Source organism: Anguilla rostrata, chromosome 11 (genome assembly GCF_018555375.3).
Source record: "Anguilla rostrata isolate EN2019 chromosome 11, ASM1855537v3, whole genome shotgun sequence".
Lineage (NCBI taxonomy): Eukaryota > Metazoa > Chordata > Actinopteri > Anguilliformes > Anguillidae > Anguilla > Anguilla rostrata.
Window position 1 is genome coordinate 6,843,764 of NC_057943.1, and position 23,370 is coordinate 6,867,133.

A 23,370-nucleotide genomic window follows, 5' to 3' on the forward strand; every position below is an offset into this window, starting at 1 on the left:
CACGGCCTTCCCAGCATGCTCCTGGTGCCTAGCTCAGGGCGACATAGCTCAGGAGGCAAGACCGATTGTCTGGCAGTCGGAGGGTTGCCGGTTCAAACCCCGCCCTGCCCTGGGCGTGTCGAAGTGTCCTTGAGCAAGACACCTAACCCCTAACTGCTCTGGCGAATGAGAGGCATCAATTGTAAAGCGCTTTGGATAAAAGTGTTGAATAGGGGGGGAAATCAATGTTCTGGTCCCTCTCCTGACCTGTGGGGGGACAATGAATGTTCCCAGTTTGAGCACCCCTGCAAATTAATCTGGTCCGGCCTGGTCCTCTTCCCGTTGCGTCAGCTTCGCATCGCACCCATTTTAGGACACGGCAGCACAATCATGGCTGTGGCATAATCAGCATGTATTAGGCACTTATGCAGAACAAACAGGCTCTCCACTCTACTCTCCTATGCACAGGAGATTTTATACCAACGCTGGGATCTCCTTTTTTTTTTTTTTTTTTTTTACACCTCCTCATTCTGAGATTTTATACCAACGCTGTTAGCCACTTTTAGGCTCTGAACTTTTCTCCGCAATGCCTATGTTGTTTCACAGTACGTATCACAACCCAAACTGCCTGTTCATGAAGTAATATTAAAGGAAAACATTCACAGCTCAGAATAGTTTGGGCAGGGGCTCGTATTCAACACTCGAAATGCAATGTTGATGCCAGTGGACAGCCAGACAGACGGATGGACAGTCTTGTGCCAGCCAATAAATTACAACGGTAAGAAAGTAAAGATCCTTTAATGTGTGCATATGTCTGTGTGTGTATCTGTGTGTGTGCGCGCATGTAAACAACCACGGGTGTGCATGCTTTGAGAGGTCAGTGAGGGTGAAGTAAGAGTGTTCAGCTGCTCAGCCAGATAAGAGACTGAAAGCACAAGGTCGCTGAAGGTCGCTGTTCTAGACGCACAACCAGGAAAACAACATTATTTACGTCAGCTCAGAAAACGAAGCAAAGCAATTCTCCGTAAAAACTTTATTTCAGCCATTATACAGGAGTGTATTGCTTTTTCCCCGGTTTGACATGTAAAATTCAGCTAGTTTACACATGAACACAGCAAGTAATGCTTACATACTACAAACAAGACATCACAGGAAACAAGAGTAACGGACAAATTAAAATCACACAAACATCAAGCAAACGTCTCATGAGAATCCTACGCAGTAAATCCAACACAGATATTCTATTTACTTTTACACAACGTAAGCCATGGTTAGTGATCCCAGACAAAACCACAAGACGCTATCAACACACACCACTCTCACACTCAACGCCCGGCAAGCCACCGCGGTGTTCATCCTCGGCACCGACTGCCGTCTCGACAGACGCCGGGCCGCGGCGAACGACCGGCCTCCTTTCAAAGAAGGAAACGCTAACTTCTCAGAAGTTTACAGTCACGCCATTTTAAGTTACACGTCTGCTTGAACCGACGCCATGGGCTGAGAGCACAACCTAAAGCAGGGGCGTCAAAACTCCGCTCCTGCAGGGCTGGCAGTGCCTGCTGGTTCTCAGCGCGTTTCAGTGTGCACAAGCGATTCATTCACTGATTGGCTACAGAGTCCGCACACCTTGCCCCCCAAGGCCTTGATTGGCTGCAGATTGAAAGGAAAGCACAAATACCTGGAGGCACTGCGGCCCTCTGGGACCAGAGTTTGACACCCCCCGTCCTACATGACCCGTCCGCTGTCCCACAGGGGAGACGGGCCCGTTTCCCCCCCCCCCCCTCCTTCGGTGTGGGGCACTCGCTCGCACTCTTAAAATGCACCGGAATTCTCACTACATTCTGGGACGTCCTACTGTTTGCATTCAAAAATCAGTACGTCCACAGGTCGGAGTTCACCAACCGCATAAACCGACAACGTTCTATCCCATCCATCCATCCATCCATTATTATCTACACCCGCTTATGCCTGAGCAGGGTCGCGGGGGGGGGGGTGCTGGAGCCTATCCCAGTGCGCATTGGGCGAGAGGCAGGAATACACCCTGGACAGGCCACCAGTCTATCGCAGGGCACACACACCATTCACTCACACACTCATACCCATGGGCAATTTAGAGTCTCTGATTAGCCTAACTTGTATGTCTTTGGACTGCGGGAGGAAGCCAGAGTAAACGTCCTGTTTCCAAAGGCAGTTTTGCCGAATACTCTGTGGATGGGAGGCACACGACTGGCTTTGTGAGTAGATTCGGTGATTTGAAACAGCTCTGTCAACTGTGCTGTCACGCACCCGATTCATTTTGAAGCGTCAGTATCATTTGAAATGTGCTATAAGGTCTTGACTGAAATGTGCTATAAGGTCTTGACTCAGAAAGCATCATGGAGCCAGGCCTTTCCAGGACACCAGATACGCTGCTGTCAGAGGTTCCATAAAACGGCCATTCTCTGGAACCGAAGTGACAAGGATCTTTTAAAAAAAAAAAAACATTTTTTAGTTAGATTACACAGCGGGTACCTCAGCTTCCAGAGCACCAGGAACTGCAGCGCTGACGCTTCATGATGCAACTATCCCCTGGAGCCAGAGTGACGGGGATACAGTTGGTTTTTTATTCCCACTAAAGTTAATACGGGATTCCCAAGAATTTTATTTGCCTAGACATGCCATCACACCACTGCTCTTTAACGGACCCCTCCCTCCATCAGCAACGCGAGGGCTGTGATTGGTTCTGCCTTGCAGGAGGGCGTGGCTATAACGTATGCCGTTTGCAGTTCTTTTTTTTTTATTAGGCATTTCTCAACCTGTGGTCGCGACATTCAACTCATTACTGTCAACACAACGCCCATTCCAATATATTACAGATGTGTGCAAACATCACATTTAATATTTACATTTCTCAAACATTTACAACATAAATACGGACACTATTTAGAATGGTTTCCTTGGACCCAAGTGGCTCCCTGAACCACATTCCCTGTCCATCTCTGGTATGCGGATAACACAGCAGGCTGGAAATGTTTAACCACACTGTGGAGAACCAATTCATTCCAAGCGTTTGCTAATTCTAGCAGTTTTTTTAAAGAGCAATTCGTGCTCAGCTCAACTGTCTGACCCCTGAACTCTACTGCCATCTACTGTTGTACAGCGGTATTGCACTCTAACATTTTGCTAGGACAGTGTTTTCGAAAACATGCAATGCAGAACCAGTGGAAAGCTGCATTCCTATGCAAAATAATAATTTTGTTTTATATTATATTATTAGAACATTTTGGGGAGGGGGAGGGGATTTGTATGGTTAAAACTGTGTGCTGAAAACACAGCCAAGTTACAGTATTTCTGTTTCAAGCTGGGGGCACCTGGAGGTAGGCCAGGCTGGCCCCGGGCCCCCACAGTCACAGGTTGGCTGTGTTGTCGCCAGGGGCGGGGCTGGGCGGGGCTCTCCGTCACAGGCTGGTGGAGGAGACAGAGAGGGCGGGGGAGGAGGGGCCAGGGGCGGGGCTGGGCGGGGCTTTCTGTCACAGGCTGGTGGAGGAGACGGACAGGGCGGGGTAGGAGGGGCCGGGGGCGTGGCGGGGCTGGGCGGGGCTCTCTGTCACAGGCTGGTGGAGGAGACGGACAGGGCGGGGGAGGAGGGCGGGGGGAAGTTGAGCAGCTCCAGCACGGCCACGCCCACGCTGCTGCGGCGGGTGAACATGCAGGAGGCCGCCGCCCACTTGTTGCTGCGCGGGCTGTACTTCTCCATGGAGTTGAGGCTGGAGCTGCCGTCGTTCCCGCCCACCGCGTACAGCCAGCCGTCCATCGCCACCAGGTCGTGCGTGCTCCTGGGGGACGGGGGCGGGGCGGGACGGGGAGGGAGGGGTGGGACGGGGCGGGGGCAAGGCAGGAGGGAGGGGGGGGAGGGAGGGGTGGGGGGCGGAACAGGGGGAGGGAGGGGAGGTGAGGTGAGGGAAGGGAGGTGAGGGGAGGGAAGGGAGGGGTGGGGGCGGGGCGGGGGTGGAGTAGGGGTGGGGAGGGGAGGGGAGGAGAGGGGCAGGGGCGGAGTAGGGGTGGGGAGGGGAGGGGAGGTGAGGTGAGGTGAGGGGAAGGGAGGTGAGGGGAGGGGGGTGGAGTAGGGGTGGGGAGGGGAGGGGAGGGGAGATGAGGGGAGGGGCGGGACGGGGAGGGACAGGAGGGGATGGAACGGGGCATGATGGAACGGGTTCGGGACAGGACGGGACGGGGCATGGGAAGGGGAGGACGGGATGGGGCAGGGCGAGACGGGACAGTATGAAATGGGACGAATCAGGATGGGACAGCAACAGAGGTGCACGCAGCAGAGGTAGGGTGGACCCATAGACACCAAGTTCACACAGGATACTGTTGAAGTTGTTACGAAGCTCTCACAAAACACATTAAAGTGCAGGAAGATTCCTTCATGCATAGGCTTTCCATATCGCACTGGAACAAATTCTCCTCGAAAACGTCTCCAAAAGGGGCCGTTAATATCAGTGAATATTAATACTGCACGACTGCTTCTTCTTTCATTCTGGGCCTTTAGTCAGGACTGAAGGAGCCTAGGTACGCTACGTTAAAGGGGCAGCTCACCCAAAAATGAAATTAAAGTATGGTTCCACTTACCCAGAGTGCTATCTATCCATCCAGACAGTTTCGTGAAGCTTAGACAAGTGTGATTTTCACAGAAGGCGACTGTTTGTTGTACTTTCAATATAGCAACTTGTTAACAACTTACTTTATTACAGCACATAACAGCTTCGGAATTCATAGTAGAGATAGTAACAGATGTGATTTATGTTGTAGAACAGTGGTGTCAAACTCGTTGCCATGGAGGGCCGTGTGTATGCAGGTTTTCATTCCAGCCTCAGATCTTGATTATATAATTAGTTAAATTATTTGCTGAATTAGGGATGCAGGTTTGTGCACAATGGTGACCCGACGTCTATGGTGACCCGCATTGTCTAACTAAAAATTTTCTTATATTCTGTGCTTCAATGCAGTTAAACGCATATGGCTGAATGAGTAATTGGACTCAATTAAGGCAGCATTAATTGGTTGGAATGAAAACCTGCATACACACGGCCCTCCATGGCAACGAGTTTGACACCACTGTTGTAGAACAAAACATCTGTTAATATCTCAACCATGACTTTCTAAGCTGTGTGCTTCAATGAAGTTGCTAACAAGCAGCTATATTGAAACTACAACAACCACCACCACTCAATCAGCACTGGATGAACATACAGCACTCTGGGTGGAAAGAGGAAACACACTTCATTTTCAATTTTGGGTGTACTGTCCCTTTAAGAGAACAGCCACCCAAACTGGTTCCGGGGAAAACAGCTTAATTTTAATTACAGAATCAGGTGCGCGGATGATATACGGTAAATCCATCAAACCACATGACACATAGAGGCTTAGGGCCAAACTTAAGAGCTGAGTGACACAGAATTGCAGCAACAAAAGATGTTTCTGGAAATGGATTGCGGGTTTTTAAACTGCGCAACATGATATATGTAACTCTGACGGTATTCCAAAAACCCCATACTATCTGATTTGAGATTCTGTTCCCATGCAGAGACGACAAACTTTAACCCCTTAGGTGTAAAATCACAAATGTGCGATTAGAATGTTCTTAACCAAACAATCTAAAGCTGATGTAACAATCACTACTGGTAACTGAAAGCAACAGAGTTCTAGAACCCTGACTTAGAATTTTGAAAAAACATTCCAGAAAACCCACTCTGCAAGGGGCCAATCGCCAGCTCAGTGAGTGATTGGTCAAACGATGCGATTGGCTGTAGAGACGTGTGACAGCCCCTGGGTCTGTCTGAAGTGGGAAAGCAGGCTGCTCGTACCTGCGGATGTTCATGGCTGCCACGCCCTCCCACGCGTTGGTCTTCGGGTTGTACCTCTCCACCGAGTTGAGGCAGCTGGTCCCGTCGTTGCCGCCGGCGACGTAGAGCATCCCCTCCAGCACGGCCACGCCCGCGCTGCTCCGCCGACTCAGCATGCTGGCGATGGAGCTCCAGCTGTTGGTCTGGGGCAGCCGGCAGGAGAGCAGCACGGTGCCATTACTCATCATCATCCTCATCATCCTCATCAGCATTATCACCATCAAAACCATCACATTCAGCATAACCATCATCATCATCACCATCAAACATCACAATCACAAACTCAATCATCACCATCAAAATCATCACAATCATCATCATCATCATCACCATTAAGCCAGCAAGAGCATCAGCATTACGTCATTACTCATCATCATCACCATCATCATCATCATCACCATCAAAACCATCACCAAAGTCATCACAATCATCATCATCATCATCATCACAATCACCATAATCATCATCATCATCATCACCATCATCCACACCATCATATTCATCACTGTTGCTTCACAGAGATCAGGTGCAAAAAACACCACCCATACTTACATCCGTCTTACAAAAACCTTTTTCTGGTTTTACAGGTATGTGGTAAACGCATGACTTTATTTCTCAGAAACTCTCCGGAAACGACACCTGGGGGCGGTCTTTTACCTGCGGGTCGTATTTCTCCACCGTGGCTAAGTGTGACGAGCTGTCATAACCGCCCACTGCATAGAGACAGCCATCTGCGGGGACAGAAAGGATTCCACACTCACTACCTCTGTGTGTAGGCTCCTGTGGAATACAGAGCATTCTCTACATAAAGCTGAGAGCATAGAGATGAGGTTTTAATAGCTACTGTGGCACTGTAGTCTGTAGGAGTGTAGTCAATACTGAAGTGGTCCTATGATACGGTATGGGCTGTTCTGATTGGACGGCGGACTCAGGTGACCCTGTGAGCTCACACTGACCGAGCGTGGCCACGCGCACGTATCTCCTCCGGGTGCTCATGGCTGAAACGGAGGTCCAGGAGCCGGTCAGGGGGTCGAACCGCTCAGCGCTGGGGGGATGGGGGGGGGAGACAGAGGGACCGTGAGCAGGGCGTGGAAACGCTGGCTCAAAACCCATTTTTATGCTTTTTAATCTTAGGATTTTTTATTTACAAATTATTATTTTATTTATTTATTTTATTTTTATTAGTATTTTCTTTATTATTTATTTATTTATTTGTAATTATTTTCTTTTATCATTATCAATTTATTTTATACATTTTATCTATGAAATTGGTCTATTCATTGTTTTAAAGCTTATTATATATCTTAGATAGTTGTTATTTATCTTATTTTATTGATTCATATTTATTTTATATTATTATATTAATTGCTATTTTAGATAAAGTTTATTATTACTGTTATTATTGTTATTATTATTATTATTATTATTATTATTATTATTACTGCTATTATTATTATTATTATTACTGTTATTATTATTAGCGCTACCTGTTCAGACAGGAAGCTCCGTCGTAGCCGCCGGCGGCGTACAGCAGGCCGTGGAGGACGGCCACGCCCAGGCAGCTGCGGCGCGTTCCCATGGAAACCTCCACCTGCCAGCAGTTGGTCACGGGTTCGTACGACTCCACGGTGGCCAGATCAGACGTGCCGTCGTACCTGTGAAAAGAACACGGCCGCAGGTCAGAGCGATCAGGATAAAACCAGAATAAACTACGCTGCCATTTTCAGAGGGGTGACCCTGAACTAAAAACAGCAACAAAACAATGCAAAAAAATAAATAATTAAAAATTTATTTATAGTATTATTATTATTATTCAATAATAATAACAATTATAATAGTAATAACATTAATTGTAAGAATAATAATAACGTATTTCTAAAAGTGGCTCATTTTTAGAAATGAACAAAGGAACACTCTTATTTCTCTTCACTTTAGAATGAATTAATTTAATGAATGGCAAAGGGCTCTTTCTTGATTCCCCAACTACTACATTAACTCGATGAAGCGACGGAAACGGAAATGCCCAGGGGTGCTGGGTGCTGGGAACGTGGCCTCACCCTCCGACCGCGTAGAGCTTGTTTCCGATGGCGGCCACGCCCACCCGCGCCCGCCGCGCGGACATGGACGCCACCATGTGCCAGCGGTCCGTCCGCGTGTCGTAGGCCTCGCAGTCGCCGTGGATGGCGAACAGGCTTCCCCCTCCTGGGGGGGGTGGGGGGGGACGAGACAAGCATCAGGCTTCCGGCCTCCCGAAACCATCTCCATTTGTGCTAATACTGCGTTAAACTACCCAAAAAGACTCAGTAGGACTGTGACCCCCCAAACTGTGGCACTACATGGTTGTGAGAGGGGTGATGAGGAGGCAAATGTGTGGAAAAAAGCACTAGAGAGACTCACAGCACTAATTAGAGTCTACGCAATTTTTGACAGTTACTATTCAAATTTAAATTCCAGATTTGAACATATGTTACATTTTAAGAACCGGGTGAGTCACAGAGAGTGTTATGACTGAGAGCTGTCGGGTTGGTAAGGTGTGGGAACCACAGCGGCCATGTGTAGGCAGGCCTGGCATCAGCGTACGTGCCAGGGTTGCCAGCTTTCGCAGTTGGCTGGAGTACGATTTGGCTCCTGCCATGAACCACAGGGACGGGGTGGGGTAGGGGGGAGGAGTTTGAGATTAAGACTTGGCAACCCTGACACTTCAATATTCACCACCACCTTCGTTGTAAAATAGCTTTTTTTCCTGTCTGCGGCGGGCACGGACGCGGGCATGGCGGCGGCGTTGGCGTTTCCGGGGGCAACTGACCGACGGAGAAGAGCACGGGGCAGGCCCCCTCGCAGCGGCGCGGGCGGGTGCGGCTGTTGCTCAGCGCGCCCCGCTGCTCGGGCATCAGGTGGTACTTCAGCGCCTCGATCAGCAGGTCCTTGCACTCGGACTGGTGCCGGACCAGCAGCTCCGTGTCCACGTGACTCATCAGGAAGTCCCGCGTCAACAGCGGCAGCCGCACGCACTTCATCAGCTGCAAGGGGGCGCCAGAGAGCAGGACCAGAGCCAGAGATTTACAGTGAGTTAGTGTGTGAGAGATTGAGAGAGAGAGAGAGTAAGAGAGAGAGGGAGAGGGGGAGAGAGAGAGAGAGAGGAAGAAAGGGGATGAGGAAAAATGCAGAGAGAAGCCAGAAAGCCAGAAAGAAGAAGATGGACAGAGGAAGAGAGGGTGGTTAGGAAGCTGTGAAACTGGAGAATGTGATTGCACTGAATTAAATTATTTGAAAGATATATGCACATTAAATATATACATTAATACATACTCTCCAAGTCTGCTCCTGGAGATCTACCATCCTGTAGGCCTTCATTCCAGTCCTAACAAAGCACACCTCACTCAACAGCTAGAGATCTCCTTGAGCTGCTGATCAGTAGAATCAGGTGAGCCAGATTAAGGGTTGAAATGAAAACCTACAGGACAGTAGATCTGCAGGAACCGGGTCGGGAACCTGCCGATATGTGGCGTATCGCAGTGCCGTGTTGTGCCACGTGCGTCCCCCCCCCGCCGCCCCGTGCGGGTGCCAGGAGGGCTTACCCTGGGCACGTGCTGCCGACGCCCGTCGGTGTCGTGCTTGATCCAGCTGAGCACGGCCTTGTACACCTCCTCCTCCGACGGGACGTTCAGGCTGTCGCTGGAGACCAGGTCCAGCACCTGCACGGGCGGGGCAGCCGAAAAACCGCCGCGTTACACTGGGGGGGGGGGGGGGCAGATCCATACCGCCAAACACGCTTCACGCTTCACATCGTCCGCGTTCCCTCACAACAGTTTACACAGAGCCGCCGTCCAGCTGTATCTGAAGAGATTACAGCCCGTGTTTACACTCGGTTTGCAGCTCAAACACACCGGGGGGCATATTTGCTCTTCGCCTTGGTCTGATGCGACTGGCGCAGAGCTGACTGTGCAAACACAGGTCGGGCCCGGGCCCATCGGCTCCGGAGAACGGCTTAACGGTAGTTTAACGGCAGTTTAACGGCAGTTTAACGGGCAGACGCGGTGGAGCCACACCCATCAGTCCTCTGCAGGGGCACGTCCACTCCACCGCTCAAACTGTCAAGAGTCAGCCCGCAGAGAGAGAGAGCCAGTCCGATCTGCTCAGCATTACAGAAGGCTGGTTGCCGGGGAAACCTGTCACTCAGACCAGGATGCAGCCAGGGGGGAAGCGGCTTAGTGGTTTGAGTCAGACGCCCTAACAGCCTGAATAGGAGGCTTCCCTGAACCGTGACTGGGTCATCTGAGGACTCCAAAAACTCGCGGTTTACCTGAGTGACAGGCAGATCAACCTTATAGAGCTTTTTTTTGCCAGTGCGTAAAGTGCACACTGATGAAGTTACAGTTTGCTTAAGCAGGAGACGCAATGAGTGTTTCTTTCATGCAAGTCAAACAACCAGCACACTATCAGAAACGTAATTCGATTCGCTAAAACGCTTCTCAGTCATCGCTATAATAGCTAATAGCTAGCCACTACCTGGCTGTGTACTGGGAAGAGGTTACGCTCTCCGTGTTGAGTCGTTGCTTGGACACGGCACGTCCCATTGGCTACACTGAGGGAGTGCTGGGCCAGTACTGGTCTAAAAACTCGGGACTAAAAACTACCATAGAATACCAACTTTACCGTGATTCGAGTCATCTATGGATTTCCAAAACGCATAGAAGGTGAGCATCCCGAGCCCGTTTTGTCTCCTCACACGTCACATAATAAGAAACCATTATCACGAAAACATGGGCATCGTGAAATAGTCTATAGCGGTAGAGCCGTGACTTTTAACACTTTCAAACGGTATATTATGTGAGAAAGAGGTAAAAAATCATCTGCCACGTAAGAGTAAAAAACAGGTAATCATAGAAACCCCCCACCACCACCACCACCACCACCACCCCCACACCCCCACCGTTCCCCGCACCTGTTTGAGCGGCAGCAGCATGAACTCCTCGGTCTTGGACACCTCCACGAAGTGCTGCAGGACGTACTTGTGCGCGGACTTGAGCAGGTCGCCGCAGGAGTGCGTGTCGGCGAAGCTGCGGATGCCCAGGCAGTTGGACGGGTCCAGCTGGCTGAGGAGGAACTTGCAGCAGGCGTCCCGCACCCCGTTCAGCTGCAGGAGGCTGGCGGCGGGGAGGAGCGTCTGAGCCGGGGGGGAGGGAAGGAGAGATACGGCGTGAATATCCACGTTCACAGCATCTATCAATATTCATCCATTCACATACACATACATGCATACATACAGAAATACATACACACACTTGGCTGAGCTATTTCTATTATTAATACATTTCTACGAGAGTAAGATTGTTTTTGTCAGTCAGAGTTCTAGAACTCAGTTGCTTTCAGTTACCAGCAGCGATTGTTACCATCAGCATTAGAATGTTCTAATGCTGATGTTCACACTCAACATTCTAGTCACACTTTTGTGACCTCACACCTTAAAGGGTCAATTCTATTTTTCCTGGATATGGACAGCCTTATTATTCCAGTCAGAGTTCTTAAGCAGCAGTTGAATAGGAGAAATTCCAAATGAATATTCACAAATGCTTACTGTCCAGAGTAAACATCACCAGCAGTTATGGAGGTCTTAATGCAGCCAGTATGTACATCTTTGGCAATAGCTTCCAGAACTTTTTTTAAAAACATTAATCTGGAAGTGACAAGAAACCACATTTTTTCCCCCTCCTTGTCCTGCTGCAGATTAAAACTGGACCCACCTGAACGTTGCCTTCCCCCACCACGATCTCCGCTGTGTAGGCGTACTGCACCAGTTGCTCCAGGGCCTGGGGGTCTATATCATGCAGGGTCACGTGGGTCTGCTGGCTCTCTGACATCTCATCTGCACAAATGACAGCGAAAATACATATAAATGCGCAAGCCACACAACCAGTTTCCCCAAATTACAATATTATAATTATAATATTATAGATTATAATTATAATTCACAACAAGCTGCTGGATTGGGATGTAGAAATTCACATGGGAAGAAGCATGAATCAAAGTACCGTGGACTCGAAGCACTGTGATGCCCTCACTAATGAACTGTGCCCATCTCATGCCAGCTGCAAAACAGTGGCAGCAAATGACCTAACCATCCAGAGTGGCTAAGCAGGGTCTGACAGAGAGTGGGGGAGAGCACGCAGTATATGGGTCTTCATTATTCTTCATTTCTCACCACTGCCTGTCAGGGATAGTCTGATGGACATGTTTTCTCAGAGTAAAACTGTAAAAGAATAGTTGGCACCTAGTCCTCGTCTAGGTAAATACCTGCAGCTGTACAGCTTTCCCTACTCCTAGTACACACCCATCCACTCCCTCTGATAACATACCCTACACACCAGGGCTGTCAAACTCCAGGCCCGGAGGGCCGCGGTGCCTGCAGGTATCTGTGGCTTCCTTCCAATCAGCAGGCAACTGAGGCCTTGAGGACAAGGCACGTGGAATCTAGCCAAAAAACTTTCTTCAATTAATCACTCGTGCTAAGACACACCGAAAACTAGCAGACACTACAGTCCCCCCAGGACTGCAGTTTGACACTCCCGTCCTACAGAGTAAAATGCCCAATGTTAATCTAACTCCAACACTATTTTTTAGTGTTAGAGTGTTCGAGTCCAATAGTAACCACATGTACTCTATGAGAGTAAAATGTACTCTGTAAGTGTTGTCTTGAACCTGAACATTTCACTGCGTACCCCCCCCCCCCCCCTCCACACTGCACTAGTCTTGGCTGTAGGACAGGACAGGAAGGGGAGATGGGAGAACCATACATCACTGGGAGACCTGCACCACAACAGGAAACGAGAATGCACGAACGCCGGGGGCAACCTCGGAAACAGGAAGTACAGCTAATGAGCCGTACCCAGAAGGCCGTACATCATACCAGAGCAGCACGGAGACAAGCCAATAGTCAACACGCCGAGCGCAATCTGGTTAGTCCCTTAACCGAAGGATAAAATCTGAAAAATTATTCTGAATCACGTTCACAATCTTTCCCTGAACCAATCGCTCGTAGGCTTGGCACAGGGCCGCCCAACCCCGTTCCTGGAGATCTACCCTCCTGGAAGGTTTTCGCTCCAACCCTAACAAAGAGCACCACGTTCAACAGCTAGAGATCTCACTGAGCTGCTAATCAGCAGAAGCAGGTGTGCTAAATTAGGCCTGAAATTAAAACTACAGGACGGCAGATCTGCAGGAACAGGATTGGGCGGCCCTGATTTAACATCTGCGCTCTTGTGTGGATTGATGATTTAGTTGCCATGGTGTCTAAACACCCCTGTGATTTAAAACAGGAGGCTAGGCACCGCCCGCACATTTGACTGCACTGAACCACAGCAATATGGCAGTGTCTACATGGACAAGCCCAGCAGAGACAATGGGTGAGATGGCACGGAAAGGACACCGTAGAGGGGAAGGTGAGACGTTCAATAAGTGCATACCAAAGGTCACTGGAACAAAAACAGACACAATACAATTCTCAAAAAGTAGCAGCTATCCACAACTGGTGACTGAGCGGCTAGTACTTGTGAACATGGTGGAAAACAGACTAGTGAACATGGTATGGAAACAGACTTGTGAACAAGGCGGGAAACAGAGAACGAGCGGCTTGTACTTGTGAACACAGCAGGAAACAGACTAGTGAACATGGCGGAAACAGACTAGTGAACATGGTGGGAAAGAGACTTGTGAACATGGCGGAAAACAGACTTGTGAACATGGTATGGAAACAGACTTGTGAACAAGGCGTGGAAACAGACTAGTGAACAAGGCGGGAAACAGAGAACGAGCGGCTTGTACTTGTGAACACAGCAGGAAACAGACTAGTGAACATGGCGGAAACAGACTAGTGAACATGGTGGGAAAGAGACTTGTGAACATGGCGGAAAACAGACTTGTGAACATGGTATGGAAACAGACTTGTGAACAAGGCGTGGAAACAGACTAGTGAACAAGGCGGGAAACAGAGAACGAGCGGCTTGTACTTGTGAACACAGCAGGAAACAGACTAGTGAACATGGCGGAAAACAGACTAGTGAACATGGTGGGAAACAGACTAGTGAACATGGTGGGAAAGAGACTTGTGAACATGGTGGGAAAGAGACTTGTGAACATGGCGGAAAACAGAGAACGAGCGGCTTGTACTTGTGAACACAGCAGGAAACAGACTAGTGAACATGGCGGAAAACAGACTAGTGAACATGGTGGGAAACAGACTAGTGAACATGGTGGGAAACAGACTAGTGAACATGGTGGGAAAGAGACTTGTGAACGTGGCGTGGAAACGGCGACCGAGCAGCTCGTACTTGTGAACATGGCGTGGAAGTAGGGGCTGCAGGAGGCCAGCACCACCTTGTGCGCGCGGATCTCCTTGGCGCCCACGTGCAGGGCGATGTCGCAGAGCAGGCCGCGCTGCCGCATGCGGTTCATGGAGACGAAGGAGTCGTGGTAGTGCCGCTTGGAATTGTGGGCCACGCCGTGGGCGTCGCGGCTCAGCAGCTGCATGCCGCCCTCCATGGCGACGGGTGGCTGGGCTGCCCGACGCTTCCCCGGCCTCGGCCGCACCCTCAGCGACTGCAGCTGCGGACGGCGAGAGAGCAGACCCGTGAAACACGGGGGGGGGGGGGGGAGAGCGTATTCACAGCATAGCAACAGAACACACTTCAGTGCTTTCTCACGATGCGGAGAGCAGATGCACGCATCTTTACACAGCCCATAAACCTTAAATTCAGCAAAGAGTAGCCTGCAGTTGTCAAGTTCAAATAAAATCCAAAGAATTGGTAAGAATGTAATAATTAGCCTATTTTATATTTTTATTTGGCCAGACTTTGACGATTTTTCAAGGACAAGGTGATATTTGAAGAACATTTCCAGAATTTCCACAGTGAAAATATCACCAGAATTTTCAAGGCTATGGAAGCCCTGATTCAGCCTCAACCATTCCCAGCGTAACGGTAAAAACTGGGACATTAGCTGAATATAGAGAGAAATCTGAGGGCGGTTGTTATTGTAAGTTACTGAAGTGACTGTCCGAAGTCTCGAGTCCAGTCGATTTACATTCTACCAAGAAGTTTGACAGCTTTTGAGGAATCCTATATTGATCAGCAGTACCTTGTTCCCTCACCAGCTGATAAGTCAGTTCACAGATAAGAACTTCACAACAACATACATGTTGAAACTGGAAGGGTGCTTTCAAGAATTTGAACTTGATTACTAAAGGTCCTATGCTGTATAAATTAATTCAGTTCGTATTCCACCTTATTTGAACTTGACAATGCTTGCCTTTTTTATTCTTTATATTAACACACATAAATATTGAAGAATTCAGAAATTAATAGGAGAAAACGAGTGTTGATGTACCAGCCAATTTCTCTCTATTAATAAAAGAAAGGACTGCACTCTTCTACAGTATGAAACCAAGTCTGTCTCTGCAGTTATTCGTGCCAAACGCAGTGCACTGCACTGATACTGAAACATTTAACATTTTTTAAAATGCATAAGACGGGAGGAATATATTTTTTTTCATTAAAACCAAGTGAGAATGCACATTTTCCTTTGACCCATTTGCAGTGAAGTCCTTTATGCATTTTCAGTTTTTTTTATGCACAGCCATATCATTAAAATCCCCGTAAGTTTAACAATTACCACTGCTTGGAGCAAGCAGACATAAAAACAATATCAGACTAATACTCTTCCATATAATTCAAACCCAATACAGTTGTTTCTTTGACATTTCTGCTGTTACTACTACAGCTGTTTCCTTTGAACAAACAGCACAGTAAAATGTGTTTTTTGCAACATGAAAAATATCTGCCATATCCTGTGGCTCATAATGGAAATTTCAATGAAGCTGAAGTCTTCAAATTTACAAATACACCTGGAGAAGGGACAATATTCATGTATTCAGAATCTCCTGCTGATTCAGCCAGTGGTTAAGGCGTATGGGATGCACATTCTTGCTATGTAAAATGTTTTGTAAGTCGCTCTGGATAAGAGCGTCTGCTAAATGCCTGTAATGTAACGTAATGGATTCTTCTATGCTCAAATAAAGCAATGGCCTTTGAAGTTTCCAATAAAATGCTTATATTGGCCCATCTGCTATGCGTTCCCATGTGTCGAAATGCATTTTATTACCAAGCAACAGTGTCAAATATCCCAGCGGTAAATAATACTTTGGGTCATGGTAGCACACAGGGTGAACTGGAGCAACTGCTATGTTAATAGTATCCATCAACTTGAAAAATGTATCATTCAACAGAATCAGGTGTGAAAAAAACAAACATTTTTACATCAATGAGGGCTCAAATTTATCTCGGCTTCAAATTATACATCATTGCATAGCCTCCTTACCGTTAGTCTCTATCGTACAGCTAGTACTATATATATATACAACAATATATTTTCCGGCAGTGGATATGCTAAAGAAAACATTAATGTGTGTAACAGAACAAGCAGACCGTTATTACTATTTCAGCGTTCCTCTGTAAATGATTGCACTGTAAAATGATCCGGGTACCTAGGCTACAGCGTATTCAGCAGCTAATGTAAATAGGCTAATCTACCAGAAGAGGAACTGGGACGAGATGTGTAAATATTGCATCTGGCTGGTGAACTTTGGTGTACATCGCCATTTGCATCTAAAAATATTATTAGCCTCAAAGGTGGTAACATTGCGGTTCCGAATCTCTCTCCATCGAGGTTGTAGTTCTGCATACGTAGCTAATCACACCCTACAAGTACAAGTTTTTATTGTTATTATGTATTGGTAGCTATGAGAATTTTACAGCATGGGGCAGTTCAGGCTTTGATTCCAATTTCCCTTGAAATACTCAAATTCTCACGTTTCGGAAAAACGAATACCTAGATGCCACACTAACCTGCATCCAAGTTAGCTAGCCAAGTTACATGTTGTGAATGGGTCAGACAACTGAAGCTTGTGCAGCAAGTTTTCGACAGATGGACACGTCTTACTTTCCTTCGTTGTAAAGACACCGGTGTACTAACACAAAATAGTTAATGCTAACCAGAAAACAAATTGTCTATACTGGAACGCCCAGTCTACAGAGTGGCAAACTGGCAAAACATTTAGCCAGCAACGCAATGACGGGATTGGTGTGGATATGCAAATGAGCTAGCCAAGAGGCAAACTCTCGACCGATTACGTTATGCAACAGGACAAGAAATATTCGCAAAACTAGCTAACATCATGTAGCATATGTACCTATATACAGTTAGTATGATTATAGGTTCGACCTAGTTAGTTACACATTGGGCATTAAGCAAGGGCAGGAACTATTTAGTATCAAACTATTAGCCAGCCAGGCAAACTGCTCTGCATAAAATTTACCTGCAGAATCAGCTGACAGCTAATGTTGGCTAGCTAATCTAATAATACAATTATCCAGCAACCTTGTTGTAAAGTTAGGTAATTTTACCAGTAGTTAGCCTACCTAGCTAGGACGGTTGGGTTAACACAATATAATTTATAACGATGATCAAGAAAACACTTCACGGAAATTAGCTGGCTGCATCAGTGGACTGTGGCATCCAGTTTCAAGCACCTAGCTAGCTAGACTACCATTCACCGCAATGATCTGCACTCACCCGTCGTCTGTATCGCAAGGACAGCGTCACTCTCTTCTTTCTTGTAGATTTGTCCAGCTTTTAATACTTCTGCGAAACAATATTATAATGTAAAAAATAACCTAGGTTTTAGTAATTGCCGAGATTGCGCGCAGCTCCAAAACAAACTCTGGCTAGGCAGCTAACGCAGCGAGCTTCTGCTGCTACCCAGCTTTTCCAACCTGAAATCCTGCAAAAGTTGGAATTCTTCTTCATTTGTTTTTGTCGAAAGGTCGCAGACATCAACAATGCCTTACTGCCATCTACTGTACAGGAAATGCAAGTCTGTATTGTGTTGCGTTAATAATAATAATAATAATAATAATAATAAATGTTGTCGTAGTAATAATGGCATTATTAGTAGTATTAATATCATTTTTCATCATTTTTTGTGTTTTTGGCAACAATTACTAAAATGTGGCAGGCATTTTTTTAAAGGTTTTAATAAGTAATGCAGTCATATAGACTACCACTGTTTCACTTCATCTCTTTTTCTTTAAGAAATAGGCACCATTATGGCATACTGCACTATGTCTTTTATAATTCCTTTTACAGGAATTATAATCATGATTGTATCATTACCACTGGTGTAGCTGTGTTTTGCTGTATTGTGATTACCTAAGTATGTAAGCCATCCAAATATAAAATGAAGACTATATAGGTCTATCAACTATAGGTCTATAAAGACTCAGATTTTCCATATAATATTCTCAGATATAATATTCACAACTGGGAAGAATCAGGGGGCTTAAGGAATTATGGAAATAATCATTTAAGGCAAATTAACATCTCTCCACTCTCTAGCCTTTTAGTTACTGATTTTTTTTTTTTTTAAAGATTGCACTACACCAAATTGACTTGAGGGGTTATATTGACACCAATCTTGCCTGCTACCAAAAATCCAATGATACAAAGAATCATCAGATGTATATATATATAGTATATACCTATATTTACCACTGAAATTTATATTGGTTTTCTTACATTTTGCCTAAAATCATCATTTTAAAATAAACTGCACATTTACTGAGAACTGAGAGCCCATGGGCAAAACATTGCGCATTATTCCAAACCACCAGCAGGTGGAAGTATTGACCTGTATTCCTGTATTGCTTTGTCATATACCAGACACTTTCCACACAAAAAGCAAAACAAGAAGCTTATAATAATTCCACTGTCAAAGAATCAACTGAAGAAAAACAACCGCTGAGAATATCGCAGCGGACCACTGGAAATACTGAAACAAGCGTATTTCAAGCGTGCATACAGATGTGAAACCGCTGGATCCAAATCAATACCGTTCACCTGAGTATTCTTCACCTGCGGGACATGGAATATAAATTTTACATGCAAGACATTTTAAATGTGAATCTGATCCTAGATCGTCTGAGAAATTTTTATATCTTGAGATATTTCCATCCCATAGTTCCTGAAGCCAACAAACCATGGATGAACCTACAATGCTTTATCCAGCCCTGGAAGGACTGAAAACATGGGCTGTATGTGTGTGTGTCTGTGTGTGTGCCCGTGTGTGTGTGTAAATGTATGTGTGTGTTTCTGTGTGTATGTATGTGTGTGTGTGCCTTTGTGTGCGTGCATGCATGTGCATGTGTTTTTGTGTGTGTGTGTGTGTATGTGCACATATGTGTGTGTTTCTGTGTATGTACATGTACATGCACATGCACACCCACGTGTAAGAGCATGTGTGTTAGTGAACGCTGAGGGCCAGGATGTCTGTACAAACATCCGATGCGGTGTTGGCCTGGGGCAGCCAGGAGGAAGTGGTAACGCATGAGCTCAGGCTGATATATTCTGGGGACAGTGAGGCAGGAAGCGCAGCATCACAGACTCCGGCAAGCGCGAGCGAACAGGATTCGGGTTTTCTAGTTCTAGCTTAAAAAAAAAAAGTAGCTGCACACTTCTGTATTTCCTGAGAAAAGCAAAAAAGGGGAAATGTAGTATGCCACAAACACGCACAGTGGAGGTTTGAGGGCGAGGGTGGGGGTGGGGGTGGGGGGTGCGGGGGCAGATGAGTGCTAGCAGAGAGCGAGGACCAACCATCCTCCACCACCCCCCCTTCAACAGTGGACACAAACACACACACACACACGTACACGCACATGCACACACACACTTTATATAAATGTGCGCGCAAACACGCAGTCACACATACATACACGCGCGCATGCACACGAGCACACACACACACACAGTCCTCACAGTTCAGTGCTTGGTAACTGAATTTGGCCCTATGAAAAAATTTAAAAAACGCAATAGCACCACGGCCCAGAATTATTTTCTCCCTTTGACTAGCTTACTTTGTACTGGTGATTCATAAATGAACACTCCACGGTACCTTCATAAACACCTCTCTGGCCTACATGGGTCGATGGCAGACTCCTCTCTGGGGCCAAAACTGATCTCCTTGATGACAGGGACGATTCTTTTTTTCAGTCCTAGATTCTCCGTTCCCATCAGTTTCCTGTCAGTACAGTGTTTTATGAGGAGTTTATAATAATAGTTTCAACAGTGAAACTCATGACAGACATGTTGTTAAACACAACTGAGAATAAAAATAAAAGCACCTATTTAAAATGAAGTACAGGAAATACAGAGGCTTCTTCCTTCATTTTTGCACCCCTGTCCTTACCCACGCTTAACTTGACTGCAATTGTAAAAAAAAATTTTTTTTTAAAAAGTCAATCTGTTAGTCTTAAGTACGTTAGTCTTATATTTGCACATAAAATCTATTATTTCTACGTATTGTCCTGAGTATTCTAAGTGAGTAGTAAGACTATAGAAACGCAGGTGTATGGGGCATCTCTGGTTGCCGTTATTATTATGGGCTGTGGTCTGCTGTCCGGGACGGCACTTTTGTGCGTTTCCCGCCAGGGAGGCGTGGCCTCACAGCAGTGTGGAAGGCCCCCCCCCCCCCCCCCCCAGCGTCCCCCGCCGTCCACTCCGCTGTGTTTCCACCACACCCTCGCCCCCGCAAAGGCTCAGCCACATCCTCCGCGCCGCCGCCAGCACAGAGCTGGCACACGCATAAGCACACACACACACACACACACACACACACACACAGAGCTGGCACACGCACACACACACACACACACACGCGCGCGCGCGCACACAGCGCTGGCACACACATTAACCACATGTCAGCCGGATGTTTTAATGCAACGATTCTTCTTCTCTTTATTGATGTTTATGCTGCATGTTGACACTAAGTTAAAAAAAATAACAAAATAAAAAACTGTAGGTTTTTATGAGCCTTAATTTTTTTAAACTACTTTTAACAGCCGTATTTTTTTATGGAGTGTAAGCATTCTACTCGCAGGGCAACACTGTCTCTCTCTCTCTTGCTCTCTCTCTCCACCTCTCCCCCTCTCTCTCTCTCTCTCATAAATTAAGTCCAAAATGTCCAGTTATAGCGGCCGTAGCCGGAAGCAGCTCAGACGGTTGCTAAGCGCTAGCGTGACGGAGCAGGGAAGGCGGGCAGGCTCCGTTCGGCACGGTCTGGTCCCCGCGCGCCAGATTCGAGGGAGGCGGCTGGCCGCGAAGGCGCGGCGGGCCCGTCTGGGTTTGCGGCTCGGCCCGTCCGGGTGGCGTGGAAAACGGTCAAAAAACGCTCCCGCGGCAGACAGGCTGCCGTCTCCCGCGTTAGCCGCTACGCCATCTGCTGCGTGCTGCACGCTAGCCTCCCCCGACTGTCCGTGGCTGCCTCCTGCCAGCAGCCTGCTCAGACCGGCTCCAACTGCCTGTGGGTTGCTATGGCAAGCGCCGCACGCATTTGAGCCATTTCAGCGTTTCGGTTTATTGAATTTCGACGAATTTCCTGATTTGACTGAATTGAAACTGAATTTGCCCCCAACTCAAGTGATCGTCCCTTAATCCCCCTTGTCCCAGTACAATTCATGTCCTTCGACCCTCGACCTCTCACCTGCAAGAGGCATCTCTGTCTCTCACCGGGCCGCCACTGTAAATAAGAATCTGTTTTTAATTGACCTGACTGGCTAAATTGAGCTTAAATTTAAAGAAATGAAAAAGATCACACCGACAAAACAGCAACTGATGTCTCCTATAGCAACCTTTGGGGGGGGGGCAGACAGTACTGTTGATTTGGGCGTGGCCCAAGGTGTCCCCCTGTGGTCCGTCCCCCAGCTGTCCAAAGCGCCCCGGCCCAAGACACCCCCCTGCAGGTGTCAGCTGGTCCCCCGCCCACCGGCCCCGTCCCTCAGGGGGGACATTACCGCCACGGCCAGATGGGCCGCTTCGCCTTCCCAGACTCCCCGGCGAAGGAGGCGGCGCCACCTGCTCCCAGAGCCGCCGCCACCGCCACCGCCTCCGCCTCCGCGGGCTGGAGCCGCGGAGTCCCCCCAGCCCCGTCCCGCCCTAGCCCCGCCCACAGGAAGGACAGGGCCGGAGTCTCCCCACGGAAACCACAGAGCGCCAGGCCACCAGCCCCACCGCGGTCACATGACCCGGTCCGTGACTGGAAAGAGGCAGTTAAAAGAGCGGCAAGCACCAAAAATAAAGAGGAAAGCAGCTCAAACATACTTGAGGGGGAGGGGGGGTTGGGGTAGGGCGTGGCGGGGCTAGATAAAGGGGTGGGGTTGGTGGGAATAGAGGTGGTGGGAGGGGAGAGTCTAGATGAAGGGGTGGTGGGGTTGGGGCAGGGTGGGCAGGTCTAGTTAAAGGCTTTACACCCTCTCATATGTGAAATCCGAGCAGGAGGAGGAAAAGGCAGGGGGGGGGGGGGGGGGTATGTTGTGACTTAACATTTCAATCCGGGGAAGGAAGTTCGCAATTAGCGGCCTTAATACTGCAGAAATGAACTGGATAATGAGGATGGATGAGGGAGGGTCGCTAATGGTACTGAAATAAGAGCAGGGAAACGGGAGGAGGCGGTGGGGGGGGGGGGGGGGGTCGGGAGGGTCGGAGAGCCGTCTATAGACCCCGTCACGCCCCGGTACTGAAAGACCCCCCCCCCCCCCCGACTCTGCCCCCGTCCCAGCCCCTGCCTGGCTGGCACACTAATAAATATTTGAGAGCAGAATTCTCAGAGTCTCTGGTGTGCAGGGCTGGGAAGGCACGGCCCGGCATGCTCTGTGGACAGACAGCGAGGCTCCAGGCCTGGTGTGTGTGTGTGTGTGTGTGTGTGTGTATATGTGAGAGTGTGTGTGTGTGTGTGTGAGTGTGTGTGTGTGTGTGTGTGTGTATATGTGAGAGTGTACGTGTGTGAGAGTGTGTGTGTGTATGTGGTGTGAGCTATGTGGAGTGTGTATGGTGTGTGTGTGTGGTGTGTGTGTGATCATGTGGGTGTGTTGTTGGTGTAGTGCGAGAGGTGTGTGTTGTGTGAGAGTGTGTGGGAGTGTGTATGAGTGTGTGCGAGAGAGTGTGTGTGTGGTGTGTGTGTTGTGCAGTTTGCGTGGTGTTGTGTGCGCTGTCAGTTTGTATGTGTATTTGGTTGGTTTTCTGTTATACGAGTGTGTTATCGTTCATAAAACAGTGTAATACACTGTAGTGTGTTGTGAGCATTGGAATATTCATGCATTGTTGTGTCAGAAAGTGTGCTGACATGTGTGTGTGTGCGTGTGTGAATGAATGTTTGCGTCTGGATTGTTGTGCTGTGGTTGGAGCATGTGTGTGTGTGCGTCAGTTGTGCCCTGTACCCTTTCACACCAGTTTTAATGTGACATTTTGTCTAGGTTATTCTGTCTATATACGAGTTTGATTATCGCATTCATAAAAACAGCTGTAACTACACTGTAAGCTGTGTTCTAATTGCAATGATTTCAAACCTTGCATTAGTTTGCCTTTTTCTAAGAAATGTCCAAGAACTGACATCAGTTTCTGGATT

General features: G+C 47.8%; 1 protein-coding gene across 4 annotated transcripts in view; it reads right to left on the reverse strand.

The window, feature by feature from the left end:
• Positions 1–3,430: 3,430 nt before the first annotated feature.
• The window catches only part of LOC135235351 (kelch-like protein 17), a 29,956-nt gene continuing 10,016 nt past the window's right edge, over positions 3,431–23,370 (reverse strand). Inside the window, exons 1-12 of one of the 4 annotated variants that reach the window (XM_064300766.1) lie at positions 16,763–17,050; positions 14,192–14,465; positions 11,609–11,730; positions 10,810–11,031; positions 9,443–9,559; positions 8,671–8,884; positions 7,922–8,066; positions 7,352–7,519; positions 6,821–6,909; positions 6,522–6,595; positions 5,826–6,007; positions 3,431–3,794 (exon numbers count right to left, since the gene is read on the reverse strand). In XM_064300766.1, coding sequence (XP_064156836.1) covers positions 3,566–3,794; positions 5,826–6,007; positions 6,522–6,595; positions 6,821–6,909; positions 7,352–7,519; positions 7,922–8,066; positions 8,671–8,884; positions 9,443–9,559; positions 10,810–11,031; positions 11,609–11,730; positions 14,192–14,465; positions 16,763–16,768 — 1,842 coding nt within the window. In that variant the 5' untranslated portion in view covers positions 16,769–17,050 and the 3' untranslated portion in view covers positions 3,431–3,565. Of the gene's footprint in view, positions 3,795–5,825; positions 6,008–6,521; positions 6,596–6,820; positions 6,910–7,351; positions 7,520–7,921; positions 8,067–8,670; positions 8,885–9,442; positions 9,560–10,809; positions 11,032–11,608; positions 11,731–13,571; positions 13,581–14,191; positions 14,466–16,762; positions 17,051–17,489; positions 17,714–23,370 lie in introns of those variants that run through there. The other 3 variants (XM_064300767.1, XM_064300770.1, XM_064300768.1) reach the window with 3 other exon arrangements.